We start from the raw sequence: 18,759 nt of genomic DNA, 5'->3' as shown, positions 1-18,759 counted from the left end.
CGGGTATCGACATTTAAGGGCTGGAGAAAAAGCAATCAAGACATTGTAAAGGTCCAGGTCATCCTCTGGTACTGTTGTTTTTAAAATATAGTTGATTTTACAGGCACCTGTGTGACTCAGTTGGTTAAGAATCTGTCTTTGGCTCAGGTCATGATCCCAGGGTCCTGGGGATCCTGCTTCTCCCTCTCCTTCTGCCCCTCTTCCTGCTCATGTTCTCTCTTGCTCTCTCTCAAATAAATAAAATCTTTAAAAAAGTTAATTTTATGTCACTTTTAACTAAAACTTGATTACTTAGAAGGCTTTGTTTGTTAATGATGGCTCAAATTTAAAAATATAAACAAAACCAGGAAAACCTAGCCAAAATAGAACTATTGTTCTAAATTTTAAATAAACCTTTCTATATTCCCATTCAAAGGAAGCTGGGGAAATGGCACTGTGATTGAATGAAGGGCAATTTGAAAACTCAAGACTCAATCCTAGTAAAGTTGTAACATATGAGAAACCTAAAAGTAAAACTATGTCAAAAACATTTTATTTGGTGTTTCGTGCTAGGTCAACTTAAACAAATAAAACAACTTTGTTGAACAGATTTTTTTTTTTTTTAATATGACTACACGTACATGGACAACTGAGAATAGGGAAAACCCCCAAATTAATATTTTCACAAATTACAACTGTTACTATAGTCTGGATTTTAATAAATGAATAGTTTCTCATTCAATATAGATTACCCAATCCCTCTTTTAATAAAGCCAACATATTACACTGCTAGACATTTACCTTTCCAAACACTACACACACACACACACACACACACACACACACACACACAGCATTCCTTCCGAGTCCCCTCTCCTTCAACATTTACTTAGTAGTAGCTTCTAAAATGATAAAATAAAACTGAATTATGCTAGTAGATGAAAGTGCAAGCTTGCACGGCTAAGCTCAGCAGCAAAAGTGAAGAGTGAAAAGTCAGAGCTGATGGGAGCCACACAGGAGGAAGACGTTTGGGAAGGTGACCTGCACAGTGCTCCGTGTACCAAACAGTCAACATCTCATCAGGTTTTCTTTGCTCTTAAACGAGCAAAACCAAATTCTTTTTTTATTTAAAGAAATAGTAAATCTTTACTCCCCTTCCAACCACCCCCCCACCCCCACATAATTTGTGATCAGGTAAGGCAAAGGTAAGTCCCACCATCACTGGGGACAGCAGCAATGTACAGACATCAGAAATAGCCCTGAATCATCACGAACATTCTCTCATGGTAACATAAGGAATGCATCTAATAAATCAAAGTTTGCAATGTTGTCACGTTGTTCTAATTTATTTGATTAGTTTATCTGGAAAAACTTTATAAATACATTATTTAAGAGGACAGTCTATATTCTTGCTCTGAAAAAATAATGTTTCTTTTTCACATTTTAAAACTGTTTAGTATGCTTTTGCAAAAAGAGATGCAAGAATGTGACAGCTGGGTTTGCAGAATGTCCATGTACAAATTGCATTTACAAGAACCTGGTAACCTGCCTATAGTTTGCTTCTACAAATAGAACTCTCTGCAGTAATATTTAAACAGGCTTAATTTAAACACCTCTCCTGTTCACTCTACTTGTAGAGCAAAGAGGTACTTACTTTTCAAGTATTATATTGTAAAAGGTAAATTTTTTGTGCCAATTTTATGTTAGCTTTTAAAGACCAAAATATTTATGTGAAAAATCATGCCTGTTCAGCCCGATTTTTTTTTTTAATAGCCAAATGCTCTCATCTTTTAGAGAATGCAGAAAAATATTGATTTGCTAAGAAGGAGCACACTGGAAAAAGCCGTTTTAAAGTACTGAAGAATAAGGAACATTTTTTTTCCTCTATTGGCGAAAATTATTAGAAAAGCCATCCAGTCTGTTGTCTTTAGCTGGTTTAATAAAGTCTTTTCAAAATGATGGTCAAGAAATCTTTAGAAAACTGGAGGAGAGGGTTGCTCCTTTATAGCATGGAAGGAATTCCATTAATTGTAGAAATTCTTTTTAAATTTCTGCTTTGGTTCTTCTGAAGAGATGCTCATATAACTTCTATATTAGGAGACACAAAAAAGAACAGATTACCATTTATCTAAAATTTTATGTCAAGAATACTATGGTAATATCTTACATTTCTAAAACTTTACCATGCTTTTTTATACATTGTCTCATATAAGAACTCATCAGAATCTTATATAAGATCTCATCACAATCTTGTATTTTAGTGAATTCTACCACTAAAACACAGGCAGGAAAATACGTGTTCTTTTCTTTACCTTCAGCTTAGGCTGTATCATTCACTTTTCTAAAGGACATACATCACTTGTACTCTCCTTTGATGTTAGAGACTCATGTTCATTGGTCTTTTACCCTCAGCACCTGATGCTTCAGGCTCCAAACATATGGCTAAATCAACGTTTATCGAAAAACAATCATGATCCCAAAAGAACCATTACAGCACTGAAAATCACGACACTTGATTCTGTTCCTACAGAAGTTACAGAAGTGCAGAAACAGTGAGAATGGGATGACAGATAAATCAAAAGGTGAGGTAAGGCTAGTATGTGACGCCAAAGGTCATGTGGGTGTTGCTCTCCTCTCTGTAAATCTGCGACATGACAAGGAGGGGGTGTTTCCACTAACATACATGCCAGCAGATTATCCCTGGAGTCTTAACAATGAGGATGGCAGACCTGGGCTGGGATGTATAACTTCCTTTTACAATCTAGAGAAGGGGATCATAAAGTGACGTTAGACTCCCAAGGTCAGTCTATTAGAGAAGGAAAAAAGGACAGGTGCTCCAACACTGGTTTTTCCAGCCAGTTAAAGTGGGAAAGAGGACTTATAAGTTCACAGATGGAAATCTGAAACACAAAACAACTTGACCACTGATAGTTCTACACTGACTCCATTAAACATGCTAAATTTGGCCAGCTCTGTCCTTAATACTATAAAGGGATGCTGCTTGATACATGAAAGTGATCTGCTGAGAAGAGAAACTTGACAGAACTCAAAGAGGTTTGAGAAGAGCCAGAGCTGACATGATTCCACTTGTGTCAGACACTGATGAGATCGTGCTGTTGAGCTGCTAGTGACCCTTGAGTTGGTAACTTTCGATGTGCTCCTTATTTCTCTGGGTCACACAAAGCCATTGTTCTTTTTGCACAAAGACTTCTGGTCAAGGATGAGTCCCAGAGATGGTATGAGAGTCACTGGTTGTTTCAACAACAGCAAGAGTCACTCCACGGAGGACAGACCACCACTGGGTTCATATGCTCGTAGTTCTGAATATGGGTCCCATGATCTAATTCCAACTTATTACGTTTAAAAAGGACAATGGCGTATCATCTAAGCTGCTAAACCAGGACAGGAGAAAAACGGGAGAATGTGAAGGCAGTCTTCATACATCTGAAGAGCTGGAAAGATGGAACAAACACCAGGGGGCAGAACTGGGCCCAAGGTCCCTGCATTATGCTGAGGCATTAAGTGCTTGTCTTTATAGGAAGTCTGTTCTGACAGTGAGTGTTTCTGAGCAGTGAGGACTGCTCTGTGAGGAGAACGTGATGGACACCCAGCGGGTGATGCCGACTGGATTTGTACACCCAGTTGGGGGAACAGGACGGGCCTCAGAATTTGCCTAAGGCAATTCAAAATTCAAATTCTATGCTCCTTACACAATCTTTTCCATGTGGTTCCCTAGAAGAACAAAGCTGCCCTAATCACACTAAACAAACAAGGTTTGTTCCCTCAGGTGGTGTCACATATTTGTGAAGGCTACTGAAGGGAGCTTGAGGCAAGCTTACCTGCTGTCTGTTGTGTTTGAACACCGTCTACCTGAGGCAGGGGCCCAAGTGTCCCTTCATCATCAAAGGCCAGAATTGGATTCAAAGGAATTTCTGGGCTCTCACTGTTGGTGACATCTAATCTGGATGGTTTAGATCCAATGGGTAAGTTTATAATTTCCTCAAAATTTTCATTCTGAGCAGATACTCCATTTTCACTTGGCTGTTTTTCCATATTGGGAGTACTAGGGAAATTGAAAAGTCAAAAATGAAAGGAGTTAGCATTAAAGCTGGAAAAAAACATTTTTAAAACAACTGGAAACTGTTTTGTAATAAATCATTTTAGAATTTTAGAATCAAATGTTAACACTGATGGACCACATCACTCACAGAAATGGTGAATTTTGACATTTGCAATTTTACTCTCTTATTTTTAAAAATCTGTTTTTGTTGTAAAAAATTTATAAGATGGAACCATTTATTGGTTAGAATAGATCATCGTCAACACACACATAACAATTTGTACCACAGGCATTTTCACACACCTTTTGTTTGATAACCAGTAGCCCATATCAGGTCCTTTACTTCAAAGATGAGGGATTGAAATTCAGGGGAATGGGGGATAATCTGTAGAGTCATAGAGTGACTGAGACATAGTTCAAACTAAACGTATGATCTTCCGAGCTCTGGTCCCGTGTTCTGCTCATTATGCCATTTTGTACATACCTGGCTATTCAGATGCTAGCCCTTCCTGGGTTCTTCTGGCTTCTTAAATTCCGTGCAAATTTTTTACAGGTATGTTGTTTAAGACCAACTTTATCTTTACTGCTTAAATCTGCCTCTGACCCCACCTTACTTCTTCATTAATTCACACTCAATATCTTGGATTTATTTTTGAGGTACATTTAATTGGCCACCAAATCCTTAATTTTCTACCTACAGTTCCTCTTAGATTTTTTCCTCTCTTTAGCAGCTCCATAAGCAAACTGAAAGCCTTATATATGTTCATTATTCTGCTATACAAGGCAGCAGAAACAATGCCTGTACAAATGAATGCTAGATTGTTCACTTTATCTGAATGCTGTGATAAGCATATATTTACAAGCTTCGTATTTTGTTCAGTGCTCAGCTCACGTATCAAAAAAGCACAAAACACCCTATTTAACAAAATTCTAGGTTAAATTTTCCAAATGGAAAAGACTAACCACATGAAACAAAAGTTGTTTCATATAGGAATGTTTAACTATAGGAAGGTCTATGGAAAGAGGCTAGAGATCAGAAAATCAGATCTGTAGTACAAAGCCAACTGCTTGAACTTTAGCAACTCAATTCATCTTTTTCTGTCTCCTTCCCAAATGGTAACATAAAGCTAATATGCATCCAGTTTTTCCATTGCTTTTTGTTTATTTTGAGGAATCTGCTTTTTTACCCTGTTGAGGAAATAGTTTACCTAATTCACAAGAAATAATGACTTTTGGAACACATTCTAAAGCACTTCTGATTTAGATATTTTGGTATATTTTTGTTAATTAAAACTTTTTGGGGTACCTGGGTGGCTCAGTGGATTAAGCCTCTGCCTTCGGCTCAGGTCATGATCCCAGAGTCCTGGGACTAAGCATCAGGCTCTCTGCTCATTGGGGAACCTGCTTCCCTCTTTCTTTCTTTCTTTTTTTTTTTTTTTTAAAGATTTTATTTATTTATTTGAGAGAGAGACAGTGAGAGAGAGAGCATGAGTGAGGAGAAAGTCAGAGGGAGAAGCAGACTCCCCATGGAGCTGGGAGCCCGATGCGGGACTCGATCCCAGGACTCCGGGATCATGACCTGAGCCAAAGGCAGTCGTCCAACCAACTGAGCCACCCAGGTGTCCCTCCCTCTTTCTTTCTGCCTGCCTTTCTGCCTACTTGTGATCTCTCTGTCAAATAAAATCTTAAAAACAATAAACAACAACAACAACAACAACAACAACAAAAGCCAAAAACTTTTCTTGGGTGGCTGGGTGGCTCGGTTGGTTAAGCGTCTGCCTTCAGCTTAGCGTCTGCCTTCATGATCCCAGGGTCCTGCGATCAAATCCTGCTTCGGGCTCTTTGCTCAGTGGGGAACCTGCTTCTCCTCTCCCTCTGCCTGCTGCTCTGCCTGCTTGTGCTCTCTCTCCCCCTCTCATTCTCTGTCAAATAAATGCATAAAATTATAGACCTTCTCTTCTAGAGACAAAAAATATCTGTCCGAAGTGCCTCACAAGGTACTGCAGGGTACATTGAAAGTATTATTCGTAAAAGTCTGTGAAAAATAACATAAAAACAGTATATAAACTCAGAGCATGATGGCAGTTTTCTGCTATTTCACCAAGAAGGCTTGGCATTACAGTAGTGATTCAGAAGGCATGCATGTGCACGCCGACACCCACTGCTCGCCCAACACCCGCTGCTCTAGTTGCTTGGACCAGTCACCAGACCCATCCTCTTGGGTCTTTTTTTTTCCCCCTTAAAGATTTATTTATTTGAGGAAGAGAGAGAGCATGAGAGAGAGAGATCATGAGCAGGGGGCAGGGGTAGAGGCAGCAGCAGACTTCCCGCTGAGCAGGGAGCCCAATGAGGGGCTGGATCCCCAAATCCTGGGATCATGACCTGAGCCGAAGGCAGATGCTTAACTGACTGAGCCACCCAGGTGCCCCCCACCCTCCTGGTTCTTTCCCAACATTGATGGGCTTTCTATAACCAGGGAAATGGTTTTGGTTCTCATCCTTAAGTGTTTTTCAGGAGAAGTTTCAGCAAAAGGTAAAGAAGAGGAATGCATTTCCAAGTTCCGTTTTTTGGCCACCTCAACTGCCCTCACCTTCCAGGCTTGCGTGTGCTAACAAGTTTTAATGGCTACGCCAACCCAGACTTGAGTCAACAGCTGACTTCATTTTCCCCTCCCACTCCTACCTGACCTCTCCACCCATGCTTTCTTGTTAGCAATTAGAGGAGTAATTGTGGATGGCCAGTTATTAGATGTTCAGAAGACACTGTGACTGGCAGAAACTATAAAACTGAAACTGAAGTCACTGGGATTAGGGAATATCATCTGTGTGTCCTCTTAGGGTAAGATCACCAGTTTTTGAAGTCCTTTTCTTTGGCTATACTCTGGCAGCTGAAGCTGGATGCAAGCATCTTCAAAACTGTGCCCTTTTCTTGCTTAAAATCTACCTAGGGTTGCACCTGGCTGATTCAGTGGGAGAAGCATGCAACTCTTGAACTCAGGATCATGAGTTCAAGACCCACACTGGGTATAGAGACTACTTAAAAAACAAAATGAAAAATAAAATCTACCTGGGGAAGGATCTGGGATCATGGTGGGAATCTGACAGTCCATATGTCTTACTATAGCCAGGACCTAATTCTTTCTTGATATTTATTATCATGGTAGCAAGTACCTTTATTGTTATTTAAAATTTTTAAAAATTATTTATTTTACAAGAAACTTTAAAATTAAAAGCGATACCTCTCTTTCTGTTTGAATGGTAGGGGCTTGGGAATGTTATTTTCCTTTAGGACAAACTAAAAACAATGATAAACTCCTACAGTTTGAAGGAAAACCAGAAGGTCAAAAACCAAAATTATGGGGTGCCTAGGTGGCTCAGTGGGTTAGGCCTCTGCCTTCAGCTCAGGTAATGATCTCATGATCTTGGGATCAAGCCCCTGCTGAGCAGAGAGCCTGCTTCCCCCCCTCTCTCTGCCTGTCTCTCTGCTTACTTATGATCTCTCTCTCTCTGTGTCAAATAAATAAATATTAAAAAAAAACCACGAAGGATTATTCTCTTAAGAGTGAAGGATCTTAGCCTGGGGCAAAGGGCAGGCATGAAATGTCTTCTGGGTATTAGCAGGGTAGGACAGTAGCCCATGAGAAGTTTTCAGTTTCTAGAACAGATTTTCTGTTGGGGGTGGGAGACTATCAGAATGACCTGAGAAACTTAATATCTTCCTTCCTCCACACCCCACATACACTTGTACCCACACATTCATCTGTGTTCTCTGTTTCTTGTTTCAAAGCGAGTTTCTTATCCACAAATAAACACTCTCCTCCATTCTGTGGGCTCTTCTCTCTACAAATACTCATTCTCAAGAACCCAAAATGGTTCTGAAGTAAGAAATCATCTTGGCCAAGCTCATATATTTCTTTGCACCTATAAAAGCTGGCCAGACTTTTGGTAACTCCAACCCTCTTCAGTCTATTGTCAGTGGGGCAAGAAGACTTGCTTTCAGGCTTTAAAAGGCATTGCACACAGAAGGCTGAGAACACTAGAAACCACAGGGGCCAGCCACGTCACTCAGGCCCCTCGGGGCTGAAGTCAGGTTCAGAGTGGTACTGGTGTAGGGTTTCTCTGCACCAGGAACTGCTGCTCCTCCTCGATGCTAGAAAATACTAGGAGGATGCTCTGACATCGCCTCAGGGGTGGGTGGGGGCAGTGTCTCCGAGTTCACGGCACTTATTTTTGCTGAAGACAAGGCAAACCAATATATTAGGTAGCTGAGGCATTAGGGAAAGTTCACTTCTCCAATTCTGAACTACAAGTATTCGTTCATTTGGAGTGGTGTTTTCTAGTGATAACACCCTGCCACGTGCAGACAGCATTCGCTGTGGTGGATTCCCACAGGGGACCACCCATCTCACGGTCTTCAGAAGGGACCCTGGGGATCTCCAATCCATGATTCAACTCCCAGTGAGCAGGCTGGAGGGATCTATGCCTCTACTTTGGGGGCGTGGTAGGGTATTTAATAAACATGTGAACTGATGACAAGGATTATGGAATGTTTCACTAGCCATAACACACTGAGGTAAAAACCGACTTGGTAAGTGGTACCAAGGTCAACTTGAAATGGGGGGTAAAGAGAACATCCGTGGATGCCATTTGTTACTTGAAAAATCTTTCACAGGCTTCCAGAGGTAAAACTAAAACTGTAAGTCCCCGCTGAAGCAAAGGGAATGTAAACAGGAAACCATCTTAGGGAAGGGTATGAAAGGTTAGTAGTGGTCCTTCTCCCGGTGGAAAGAGTATGAGTGGCAGATAGCCTCAGGGGTCCGGGCTAACAGCAGGTTATAATAAGCTGGAAGACAAGCAGGAGGAAAAATTTAAGTATCCAGATAATGATTATTCTGGGAAACGCAAGTCCTTGAGGATAACAGGCAAAACTCGTCAAAATGTCAGGGATGGAAAGGGCAGTGGGTTTAGAGAACCACTGGAAGCGGAACCATCCTCAGAAGATGAAGAGCTCTCAGGGAAAACGGACGTGGGAGATCTGCCAGTTACCAGAAAACGGATCCAGGTAACAGCGATTCCTCATGTTTTTATGGTTAAAGCAGCAGCCATTAAATGCAGGGCAGAAGACAGGACATCAGATACGACGTAAAAGCACTTTCCTATAATACCACACTGCAGCTACACCAGCATGCTATATCTTCTGGACACTGTACCTTAGAAGGACAAAGAGGAATAGCATCTAACATTTGCTGAGTACAACACAGTTTTCAGAGCTCCTTCACAGACAATATCTCACTGGACCATTTGGTACCCTGGGGAAAGACCTCTTCAGGTCCAGACAACAAAACTAAATCTTACTTAAGTAGGTTAATCCCAGAGTCACTGAATTTCTCGAAGTAATACTAGGAATCCAGCCTGGGACTTTTGGTTCTAAAGCTCTTCTTCCTCAACCTCATGCTCATGCTGAAGAATCTTCAGAAAATACAACTAAAATGACAAAGAGCTGGAGAAGGAGCCTTTTTAAAGGTAAGGTGAACCTGTCAGGTTTGGGTTTTTCTTTACTTTTCTTTCCTTTTTTTTTTTTTTTTGGCCTTTCAGCTCCAAATTCATCCTTCAGTCTTGCTCTGAACTGGAATAAATTAAATAATTGTCCTTTGCCAGCTGGCACAATCTTTGAGGTTTGTCCTTTAAGGCTGCTGGAGAGACATGGCATGAGGAGAATTCTGCTTCCTGGTGTGGTGGCTGTGCTTGCTCAGCGGGCCCCTGCAGCACACCCTCGTGGCATTCCCAGTGTCCGGCTCTCGGTGCGCGCAAGGCTGCCGCAGCGCCAGCCCCTGCAGCAGAAGCAGCTGCTCTAGCACTTTGCCAGGGCCAACCTGTGGCAGAACTGAGACACCTCCTCATGAACAGTTCTCCTAAGCATTCTAGAGGGTAGATATCTAGTGGTGCAAGTTGCACCACCAAGTTTCTTTCATAAAAGAACTTGTGCACCATCCAGTGGGTCACAGCCATACCCTCGCCAACAGGGTCTGGATGGAAGCCTGGGGAAGGCACTCTTGCTTGGGTATGGCTCAGGGATGTGGCCACGCCTTAGACCGTATTCTGGAGTTCTCCTTACTTCTTACTAGCAATCTGTTGTTACTTTCATCTCAAGTAATAGTTAATTATTCTTGAAGTTAAACTTTCCTGTTCAAATTAATTTGCCTGGTTTCTCTCTCCTGGACCCTGACTGACTAAGCATAGGAGGACTACTTGCTTTATCAGATGATATAGTGGGAAAAATAAAAGATTTTACTGTCCTAGAAAGATATCAATGGATGTCTTATGACTTATGGACGTCTTAGAAGGACTTATCTTTGCATTGCAGCCAATATTGTAAAACGCTGTGCAATGTGTGTTTTTAGACTAAGAAAAAAGTTAATTTGAGGACCTTTAATTCTCTGATGTTAGCAAACACCTGGCATTAGAAACAGGAAAACATAAAAGAATTAAGTAAATTGAAAAAAAAGTCATAGCTGAATTTTTTTTTAACAGTATTACAAATATTTCTTAAAGATCTTTATGCCTGGATTTTTAGGCACAGGCTAGGATTAACCTGATTTTTTTTTATTTTTGAGAGTGTTCTTAGGATGTTGTCAATATAAACACCAAAGAAGAGAAAGGCCATCTTTTTTCAGCCCACACTTCTTTCTTGACTGTTGTTAGCAACTGTTTGTTTCTTCAATAAGAAGCCTTACTACCAATATAAGAAATACTGGCATCCAAATTATTTTACTGTAGAGCAAATTTGTGACACACGAGAATATTATGTATGGTGAAAATATGCTATTAAAGGATGTGAATATAGTCTAGATCATGTTAAATATATACATATAAAATGCTTCCCTGTAATTTTCTTTAATAGGCATACAAAAACCTAATTATAATATTTAAAGACTCAAGAAAAAAAAAACATTTTTCCTTTCTTTGACTACAGAATTACTAGCTCTACCAAACATTAATGGACACAAAGGAAAATAAATCTTGATGTTAAAACTTTGAAATTCTGTCAGGCTTAGGAAGTTCTGATGGAATTAGTGCTTTGCTCTCATGTAAATCAGGAAAAAGGGCCCAGTTTTAACTCACCTCTCCACAGTCACTGTCGATTGGTGTGAGGTAACCACATGTGGGCTGGCCACTGGTTCTTCATTTCCTGGAGAGTTTGTCATACACGGAAGTGCAGATACCACTGGACACAGCAAAGAAGATGTGACAAATGGTTACTACAACTCTAGTATCAACCCTAAACCTCAGGACCCAGAATGCCTAGATTTATGACCTGGCTCTGCTGCTTACCGGCTGTGTGACTTTGGGCAAGCCACAAACTCTCTGCGCCTCAGTTTCCTCATGAATAAGAATACCTACCTCACAAGCCATGGGAAGAATTAAATGTATTGACATATGCAAAGTACTTAGAACCGTGTAAGGCTGGAAATCAGTGTTGTTACTATTTTTGTTTGTGCTAAATTGACTGTGGACAAGAAGTATGTAATGTTGAAACCAAAGCAACTGATGAAGACAGCAGTAAGCTGACCTGATTAGGCTGATGGTGAATATCTTCTGAAGAATTTAGAGCAAATCACCATGACCTACCTTAAGTGATAAAAAATAATTTTTAAATTCAGTTTACTTCTAGTCACACTTAGAATGAAAGGGATTTCATGAATGGAAGGCCAGTGAATTGTACTTTACCAAGCCACCTTGTCGTTTAATGCTCAGTGATGTAGTCCAGCTTACACCAACAATATTGACAGACTCCAAAATCTAAGCCAGGGTTACTTAAAGTCCTGTAAACCTTCATAGTGATTAGAGTTTCAGGGAAATCTGTGGCAGTTTACGGTTTCAGCTCGACATGAAGAAATAGCTGAAACATAATTCCAAGGAAGTGTTATTTCATAGCCTGGCACAATTCACTAAAGCTGCCAGAGGTCCAGAGAGTCTGATAACTGAAGTGATTAATAACTTTATTAAAGGAGCCAAAATTCACAATTTTGTGATTACACAAATTTGGTAAAAGGCAGCCTTGGAGATTTCTGATAGGTCTGTGAGCTCGGCTGTCTGCCTGCCCTAGAATTCTCTTTGAAGCACTAGTAAAACCATTTAGCCCTCAACCACACATGCGACGGGGAAAAGAGAATATTTGTTAGATAATCCCTCAGGCCTCCTTTTAGCAGTATTAACTCAAACTAGATTTATTATGAATGTTGATAAATACAGATATGATGACTGAAAAGTTGCACCTTCCCTTTTGGTTTTGTTGGTTCTCAGGCTGAGGTAGAATACTGGAAGAATTGATGCGGGAAAGATGGAAAAACAAACAAATAAACAAAGAACCCAGCCATGCGCTAACTACACTCAAAAAACCCCCGTACTGGTGCAATTTACACCCTAAAATGCTCATTCTGATGACTCATGGAGGGTCGTGCCTGCGTCAAGTCTCCATGAATTATGATATTTGTGGAGACAACCTATTAAAAATGCAATGGGGTTAACAGGCAACCATTAGGGTTATTCTCTGAGCAAATATAATTAGGGCATCTTGAAAAAAGCATGGAAAGCTCACTAAGAAGGGATCACGACATTGAGAAACTCGGATAGCCTCTGCTGAAACAAAACCAAATCCCAAGACACCAACATATTAACTTTTGAAAGCCTCTAGAGTTTACAGAAAATTATTTTTTTTCACATAGATCATTTCATTTGATCCTTAGTCTTACAAGAAAAAACAGCCAAGGGAAGTGAGGTATCTCTGGTTCTTTCTTGTCACATTGATACTGTAAGTGAGAAAAGAGGAAGAGTGTGTGATGAGCTGCGTACCAACCACCTGTACATACGATCGTGAAGGCCATGGGGGATCGTAGAACAATCATAAGCTTGGATTCCAGCTGTATGAGCTGGGCTTGCCACTTGAATGAATTATTCCTTGGGGCGAAGGGACCTGGCCTGGCCTGTTCACACTGAATCCCAGCGCCTGCAACAAGGCCTCGCACTGGCAGGTCTCTGAAAATACTTGCTGACTTCAAGATAAACCACTTCTACCCCACAGGCTGCAGTAGAAATTAAAGAAGAAAATGTATGCAGGTGGTACCTGACACAGAGAGACCATTTAATGAACACTAATTGAATTTGGGTACTAATGCATGAAGGTAAATTTTATTTCAAGCAAATTTGGTTTAAAATCACCAAATTTCTCTGTCCAAAGCCTAGAGGTATCAACAACTTTCCAACGAAATTTCAACTAATTTCTAATTTTAACCCTACTCTGAAGTCAAAAGTTAAAAGGTATAAATTCTTTTGTGAGAATTGCCATAAATACGAGTTGTCAAATGTGCAAGTTTAGAGTCCTTAAGAGCACATATAAATACATGCTACTTTAGCAGACAATAAATGATAAATGAAATTTAATTTTATAACACAAAAAATTCTTCTAATCATGTGTGTATAAATATTTATATGTGTCTATTATCTCTCTGTATAGGCATGCATCTATATACACAGAGATATATACAAACATATATCCACACATGTGGATATTTGTAATATAACATGATTTAAATATTAAGCACACTATTAGAGTATAAACAAATGTGAAAAAACATCTTCGAGAAGTGTGAGAGTTTTACATAAGGGGAAAATCTACGGACATCCACCTAAGCTTCTGTAAGTCAATGAGTACTTTTTTCCCCCAATCAACGGACATCTTCATCTCTAGACAGTCAATCCAAAAATTCTACAATTGAATTTGTTTGAATTCACTGAAGTAAATACCTGTTCCTCCAGTGAGAACTCCCTTGGTTATATCTCCATTTCTCGGATCAACAGTTTTCTACCAAAAAAAAAAACAAAAAAGAGAGAAAAAAAGATTCTTAAAGTTGCAAGTGAAAGTAAAGAAAAAAAAAACCCAACAAAACATTAATAATTTAAAAATGGCCTCCTCAGTACCTTATCTGTAGCTTCTGTTCGCCTTGTTCTTTTCATAATCTCCTCAAGTCGCTACGAGAAAGGGAGAATTTTAAAAAAATATTTTATTTATTTATTTGACAGAGAGAGATACAGCGAGAGAGGGAACACAAGCAGGGAGAGTGGGAGAGGGAGAAGCAGGCTTCCTGCTGAGAGCTCAATGGGTGGGGGGGGGGGGGTTGGATCCCAGGACCCTGGGATCATGACCTGAGCAGACACACCCAAAGGCTAAGCCACACCCAGACACCCCAGAAAGAGAACTGAGCAAAGGGGTCAAATAGGCAAAGAAGGCAAGCCTGGCACATTTCACTAAGCAGATGGGTCATCCGAACACCTCTGTGACTTTGGACATTATAATGCCCACTGCTCCCTTTTAATGGGCATTATTCACACCAAGGCTGGAGCTGATTAAGCCACAAGAACCGGAAGGAACTGTTTTGGGTGCGGTCCGCACTGTGCGGACAGATGTCTTTGGAGATGATGATGAATACTCGGAGCGACTTCGGTTTCTCCGGAATGCGTAGAGCGCGTTTGCTTTCTGAGAGCCGTGAGCTAGTCTCCTGGTCTTGGGGCTTCAAGGCTGGGGAAGAATGGGGACAATGAGCACCCCAGGCTTCTGGTCTAGACACAATCACCTTTTTTCTTTCCAGGCGCTCCTGCTCTTCTCTCTGGAAGTGCTTCTCCCGCTCCTGCCGAACCCTCTCGGCTTCCTCACGAAGGCGAGCTTCTTCTTCCTTCTGGAAACAAGAAGTGGGCCTGTGCTTCAGGCCAGAAGGGCTGCCTGGAGGCGGAAGCCCGGGGTGGGGGGGGGGGGTCGGAGCAGGTGCGGGACACACACACACACACCCCGCTGAGGAGACTGGCCCGCACGCCGGGCGGGGGGAGGGGGTTCCCCTACCTGCTTCTGGGCGCGCTCCAGGTCCTCCCGCTCGCGCCGCTCGCGCTCCTCCGCCTGCCGCCGCAGCTGCTCTTCCCGCTGCTCTTCCCTCTCCCGGGCCTGCTCGGCCTCCAGCCGGCGAGACTCCTCCTCGCGCCGCGCCCGCTCCTCCGCCACCTTCTGCGCCAGCTCCTCTCTCTTTTGTCTGGAAAAAGACACACACAAAGCAGAGATACACCGGGGGGCGCTCCCTGAAGAAAGGCTGGAGATGGTGGTTGAGGCCTGAGGGCTGGAGGGCAAACCTCCCCGACGCGCTCACTGCATGTCTTGGGGTCCAAGAGGAGGAGGGACCCTCTGTTCTTCCTCCCCCAGGTCCCCAGCCTCCCGCTGCCTCGTGGTAAACAGAAGGAACGTGCAACACTGATGCTTTAAGGAGAGCCTGTCTTGGGAAAGGATGTGCAACCGAACTATCGTTAAAGGCTCAGACTAGTTTTATCCAATAATGGGACAGTTTAGTAATGAGTTTGAACATTCGTTTCCCTCCCACCCCTGGAAATCTTTGTAAATTAATAAAGGTTACAATGTTCTGTTAACAGGGCCGGACAAGACAGACCACGTAAGCAAGCTCCCTGCTGTGATCAAGTGTGTCCAAAGTTGCTGCCCCACACTGGGGCTGCGGTCCTCCCCCAAGATGCAGCTCTGCTTGTCTGGAGAACAATGTCCTTGGCATCGGTTGTATTAGCTAGAGGAGGAGGCCAACTAAATCATGGGGCACTGAACTATCTCACCCCTGAGAGTTCTCTTAGGAAGAAAACACAAGCTTCTAGTATGCGGCTTTAAAGGATTATTAGAAAGATAATGAGGAAATATGGAGATTAGAAATATTTTCAGTAAAAAAAAAAAATCAGACTGTACAATTGTACGTCTACTGTCGTTATACTGTGGCTATAATTAGGTAAATGGTGTGTGTGTGTGTGTACATATTTATGTATGTCTATAAACCCCTACTGTGCTCAGAGACTAGAAAGGATGACCCAAAATCCACTTTGCCAATGACTGAAAACTGGTAAGACTATGGATAGATTTTTTTCTTTCTATAAACCTTTCTCCATCAATGTTGTTATACTGTCATCAGAGCAAGAAAACGTGATTTAAAAAAAAATCACTTAGTGATCAGAGGCATGACTCTGAAGCAACTAGTCCATTCACCTTCATCACTACTACCAGCTCCTGTCTCTCAGACTGAAGACTTAATCCAAGGTATCCCTAGGATGTCCCTTCTCATTGAACCATGTCACTGCTTTACCTTTCCAGCTCTTCCCTCTCCCTCTTCTCCCTTTCCTCCTTCTCTCTCTGCTCTCGGGCCAGCCGTCTCTTCTCAGCTAGCAGCCTCGTGGCCTCTTCTGGGTCGGTGGTGCCTGCGGAGGTCTTGGGGGAAGCGGCGGCAGTCACAGTGGATGGCGAGGCTGGGGCTGGGCCTGGGGTCGGCGCTGGAGTGGGGGCCGATGCCGGAGCCAAGGCTGGGGCTGAAGCAGCTGTACAAACAGGTACAAGGAGAAAACCAGTTGGAAACAAAACCCAAAGAATAAAACAAAAACTAGCATTCCCCACACCCCAGGCCTAGAATTCATCATTATAAGAGAAAAGGGAATGTTTATTACTGGGTGTTCTCACGGTTTCACTGTATTCTGCTTGTAACCAGGCAACAGATAACAAAAAGGTGCATGTGTAAGGGAGACATCAACAAAGCTGACACTCTGTCACTGGCTCCTATTTTTATACAAGTTAATCAGTTAACAACATATATCAAATGTGTACTCCGTACGGAGCCTCACGTTAGGTTCTGTGGGAAGTTATACTCTGAACAAAAAGAAGATGAGATCTTCCATTTGCCTTTCATTACATTTAAAAAATTCCTTCTCTTTAGTGACTATTTGTTACTAGTGGACCAAAGCCTTTCTACGACCATCCTCAGGGTTCCGGCCATGAGCCCAGATTCAGGCTGGGAAGATGACACCGATGAAGATGAAAAAGTCCCTTTTGTCTACCCAGAGCTGTCTCCAGGTCTGAGACGGGATGAGCCTAGGGCCTCTTCAGGAGCCAGCACTCGTATTCTTTACCCTTTTGCACCTCCCCTGTCCATCTTGATGCCAAGATGCAAGATGGCAGTACAAGTCCTCTGACCTGATCCACACTGAGGAAAAGGCCCAGAGGGCCACTCTAGAAGGCCAGGAGTCTCACAGAGATGCTCCACTGGGAGGTGTGATCTCTGGTATTCTAGACTCTCCATTCATGCATTCTTCTCTGCCCCCGGAACACTTTTCAGCCTTTCTCTTCTATTTCCATGCAAACAAATATTGGACCCTTCCACTGTCAAACAACATTGTCACTTGTCTGAGTTATCTATTCTATCTTTGTACCTACCCCCATCTTCAAATTAAGCCTTAAGGAGAAAACTTTTGTTTTGAATGAAGACAACTTTCAATAAAAAAATATTGAATTCCTGGTTCCAGGTGATTCTAAGCTTCTGGCTAAACATCTGGTTTAGTCTGGCAGAGATGAGATCCACTGGGTCTTTTGAAATGAGTTCTGACCTCCGTCAAGTACCAGAGGCTAGTCAGTGGTCCTTTGGGCTCCACTACACACAGGGTAACTGGCCATTCTTTATTTTATTTGACATTCCCGCACAGGACTTGACTGATGAGCTTAGTGTCTTTCAGGGTCCCTAGGTCTACCACATACTTGGATTCAGTAGATCTAAGACAGAGCCAGGGCTCTGTCCTTTGAAACATTACAAAAGTGGTGAATTAAAACTATTTCCATAAACCCTTTGAAGATCTTCACTGTAAAAGGGCGAGACTAATCCCCTTCATTTGAGTATGAGTTGAATGTAGTCACTTGCTTCTGATGAATTGACTATGAAGAAATTGTGACTTCTGAGTGTATGACTTCTGAGACCAGGCATAAAAGGTGTGGAATGCTCATGAGGCTCTCTCACAGATCACGCTTTCTGGGGAAAGCCAGGAAGCGAGTCCAGCAGAGAGACTGTGAGGACATAAAGCAGCCCCATAGAGAGGTTCGTGTGCCAGGAAATGGAGCTCCGCCATATGTGTGCGTCATCGTCCAACCACCCAGCTAACCTGCTTCCAAACTCCTGACCCAAGAATCTGTGTGATATAACTGTTTTTATGAGCTTGAAAGTTTTAGGCTGATTTGTTACACAGCAGTAGAGATAACTAATATAAGCAATCCTGATGTGGGGGCTCTGAACACCATGTTTTGTGAAAATCTGGACTCAATCAATAGAAGGTCTCATAAATCATACCTGAACTAATATGCTGTGCCTCCAATGACAGGCTTTTGATCAGATGTGCCTTTCTTTATACATAAGAAAACTGCACATGGGAAAAGCTCCTGAAATGAACCTTCGAGGAAATGTCTAGGTCTCCCAGGAAGAGCAAGCAACCCACACTGTATCACAAGGCAGCTGAACCTTACCGGGAGCAGCTTCCGGCTCAGCAGGGGTCCCCTCTTCAACTGTGGCTTCTTCCACCTTCACTAAAGGTGTTCTGCCCTTAAGTGATGGCTCTTTGGCAGCATTCTGGGATTCCTTCTCAGGGTCTTTCCTCTCGGGTTCCACTCTGACTTCTCTCTTGACAGGGCGGATGTTGCCAGGGGATGGGGGCCGGGCCTGAGCAGAGGCTGCTTTGACTGATCCCGGAGGCAAGGACGAGGCTGGTCTGGGTGTGCCAGGCAGATGAGGAAAGGATTTGGATGGCAACCTGGGCAACACATCGGGGAAAGAGAATGGGAGCCATCAGAGCCAGCCTGCCAGACCCTTCCTTTCC

The 18,759-nt window shown here is 42.3% G+C and overlaps 1 protein-coding gene across 23 annotated transcripts in view; it reads right to left on the bottom strand.

Annotated features, from left to right (window-relative positions):
- Positions 1 to 516: 516 nt before the first annotated feature.
- MAP7 (microtubule associated protein 7) overlaps positions 517 to 18,759 on the bottom strand; it is a 169,746-nt gene continuing 151,503 nt past the window's right edge. For 21 of the 23 annotated variants that reach the window (XM_082731764.1, XM_082731779.1, XM_082731781.1 and 18 more), the window contains 9 exons: positions 18,410 to 18,693; positions 16,218 to 16,446; positions 14,933 to 15,116; positions 14,670 to 14,771; positions 14,017 to 14,067; positions 13,843 to 13,900; positions 11,161 to 11,263; positions 3,819 to 4,042; positions 517 to 2,067 (listed from right to left, as the gene is read on the bottom strand). In XM_082731764.1, coding sequence (XP_082587890.1) covers positions 2,057 to 2,067; positions 3,819 to 4,042; positions 11,161 to 11,263; positions 13,843 to 13,900; positions 14,017 to 14,067; positions 14,670 to 14,771; positions 14,933 to 15,116; positions 16,218 to 16,446; positions 18,410 to 18,693 — 1,246 coding nt within the window. In that variant the 3' untranslated portion in view covers positions 517 to 2,056. Of the gene's footprint in view, positions 2,068 to 3,774; positions 4,043 to 11,160; positions 11,264 to 13,842; positions 13,901 to 14,016; positions 14,070 to 14,669; positions 14,772 to 14,932; positions 15,117 to 16,217; positions 16,447 to 18,409; positions 18,694 to 18,759 lie in introns of those variants that run through there. The other 2 variants (XM_082731775.1, XM_082731768.1) reach the window with 2 other exon arrangements.

This window comes from Mustela nivalis, assembly GCF_964662115.1.
Source record: "Mustela nivalis genome assembly, chromosome: 5".
NCBI classification, from domain to species: Eukaryota; Metazoa; Chordata; class Mammalia; order Carnivora; family Mustelidae; genus Mustela; species Mustela nivalis.
Note: the sequence above shows the minus strand (reverse complement) of the source record. Positions and strands in the feature narration are given on the sequence as shown.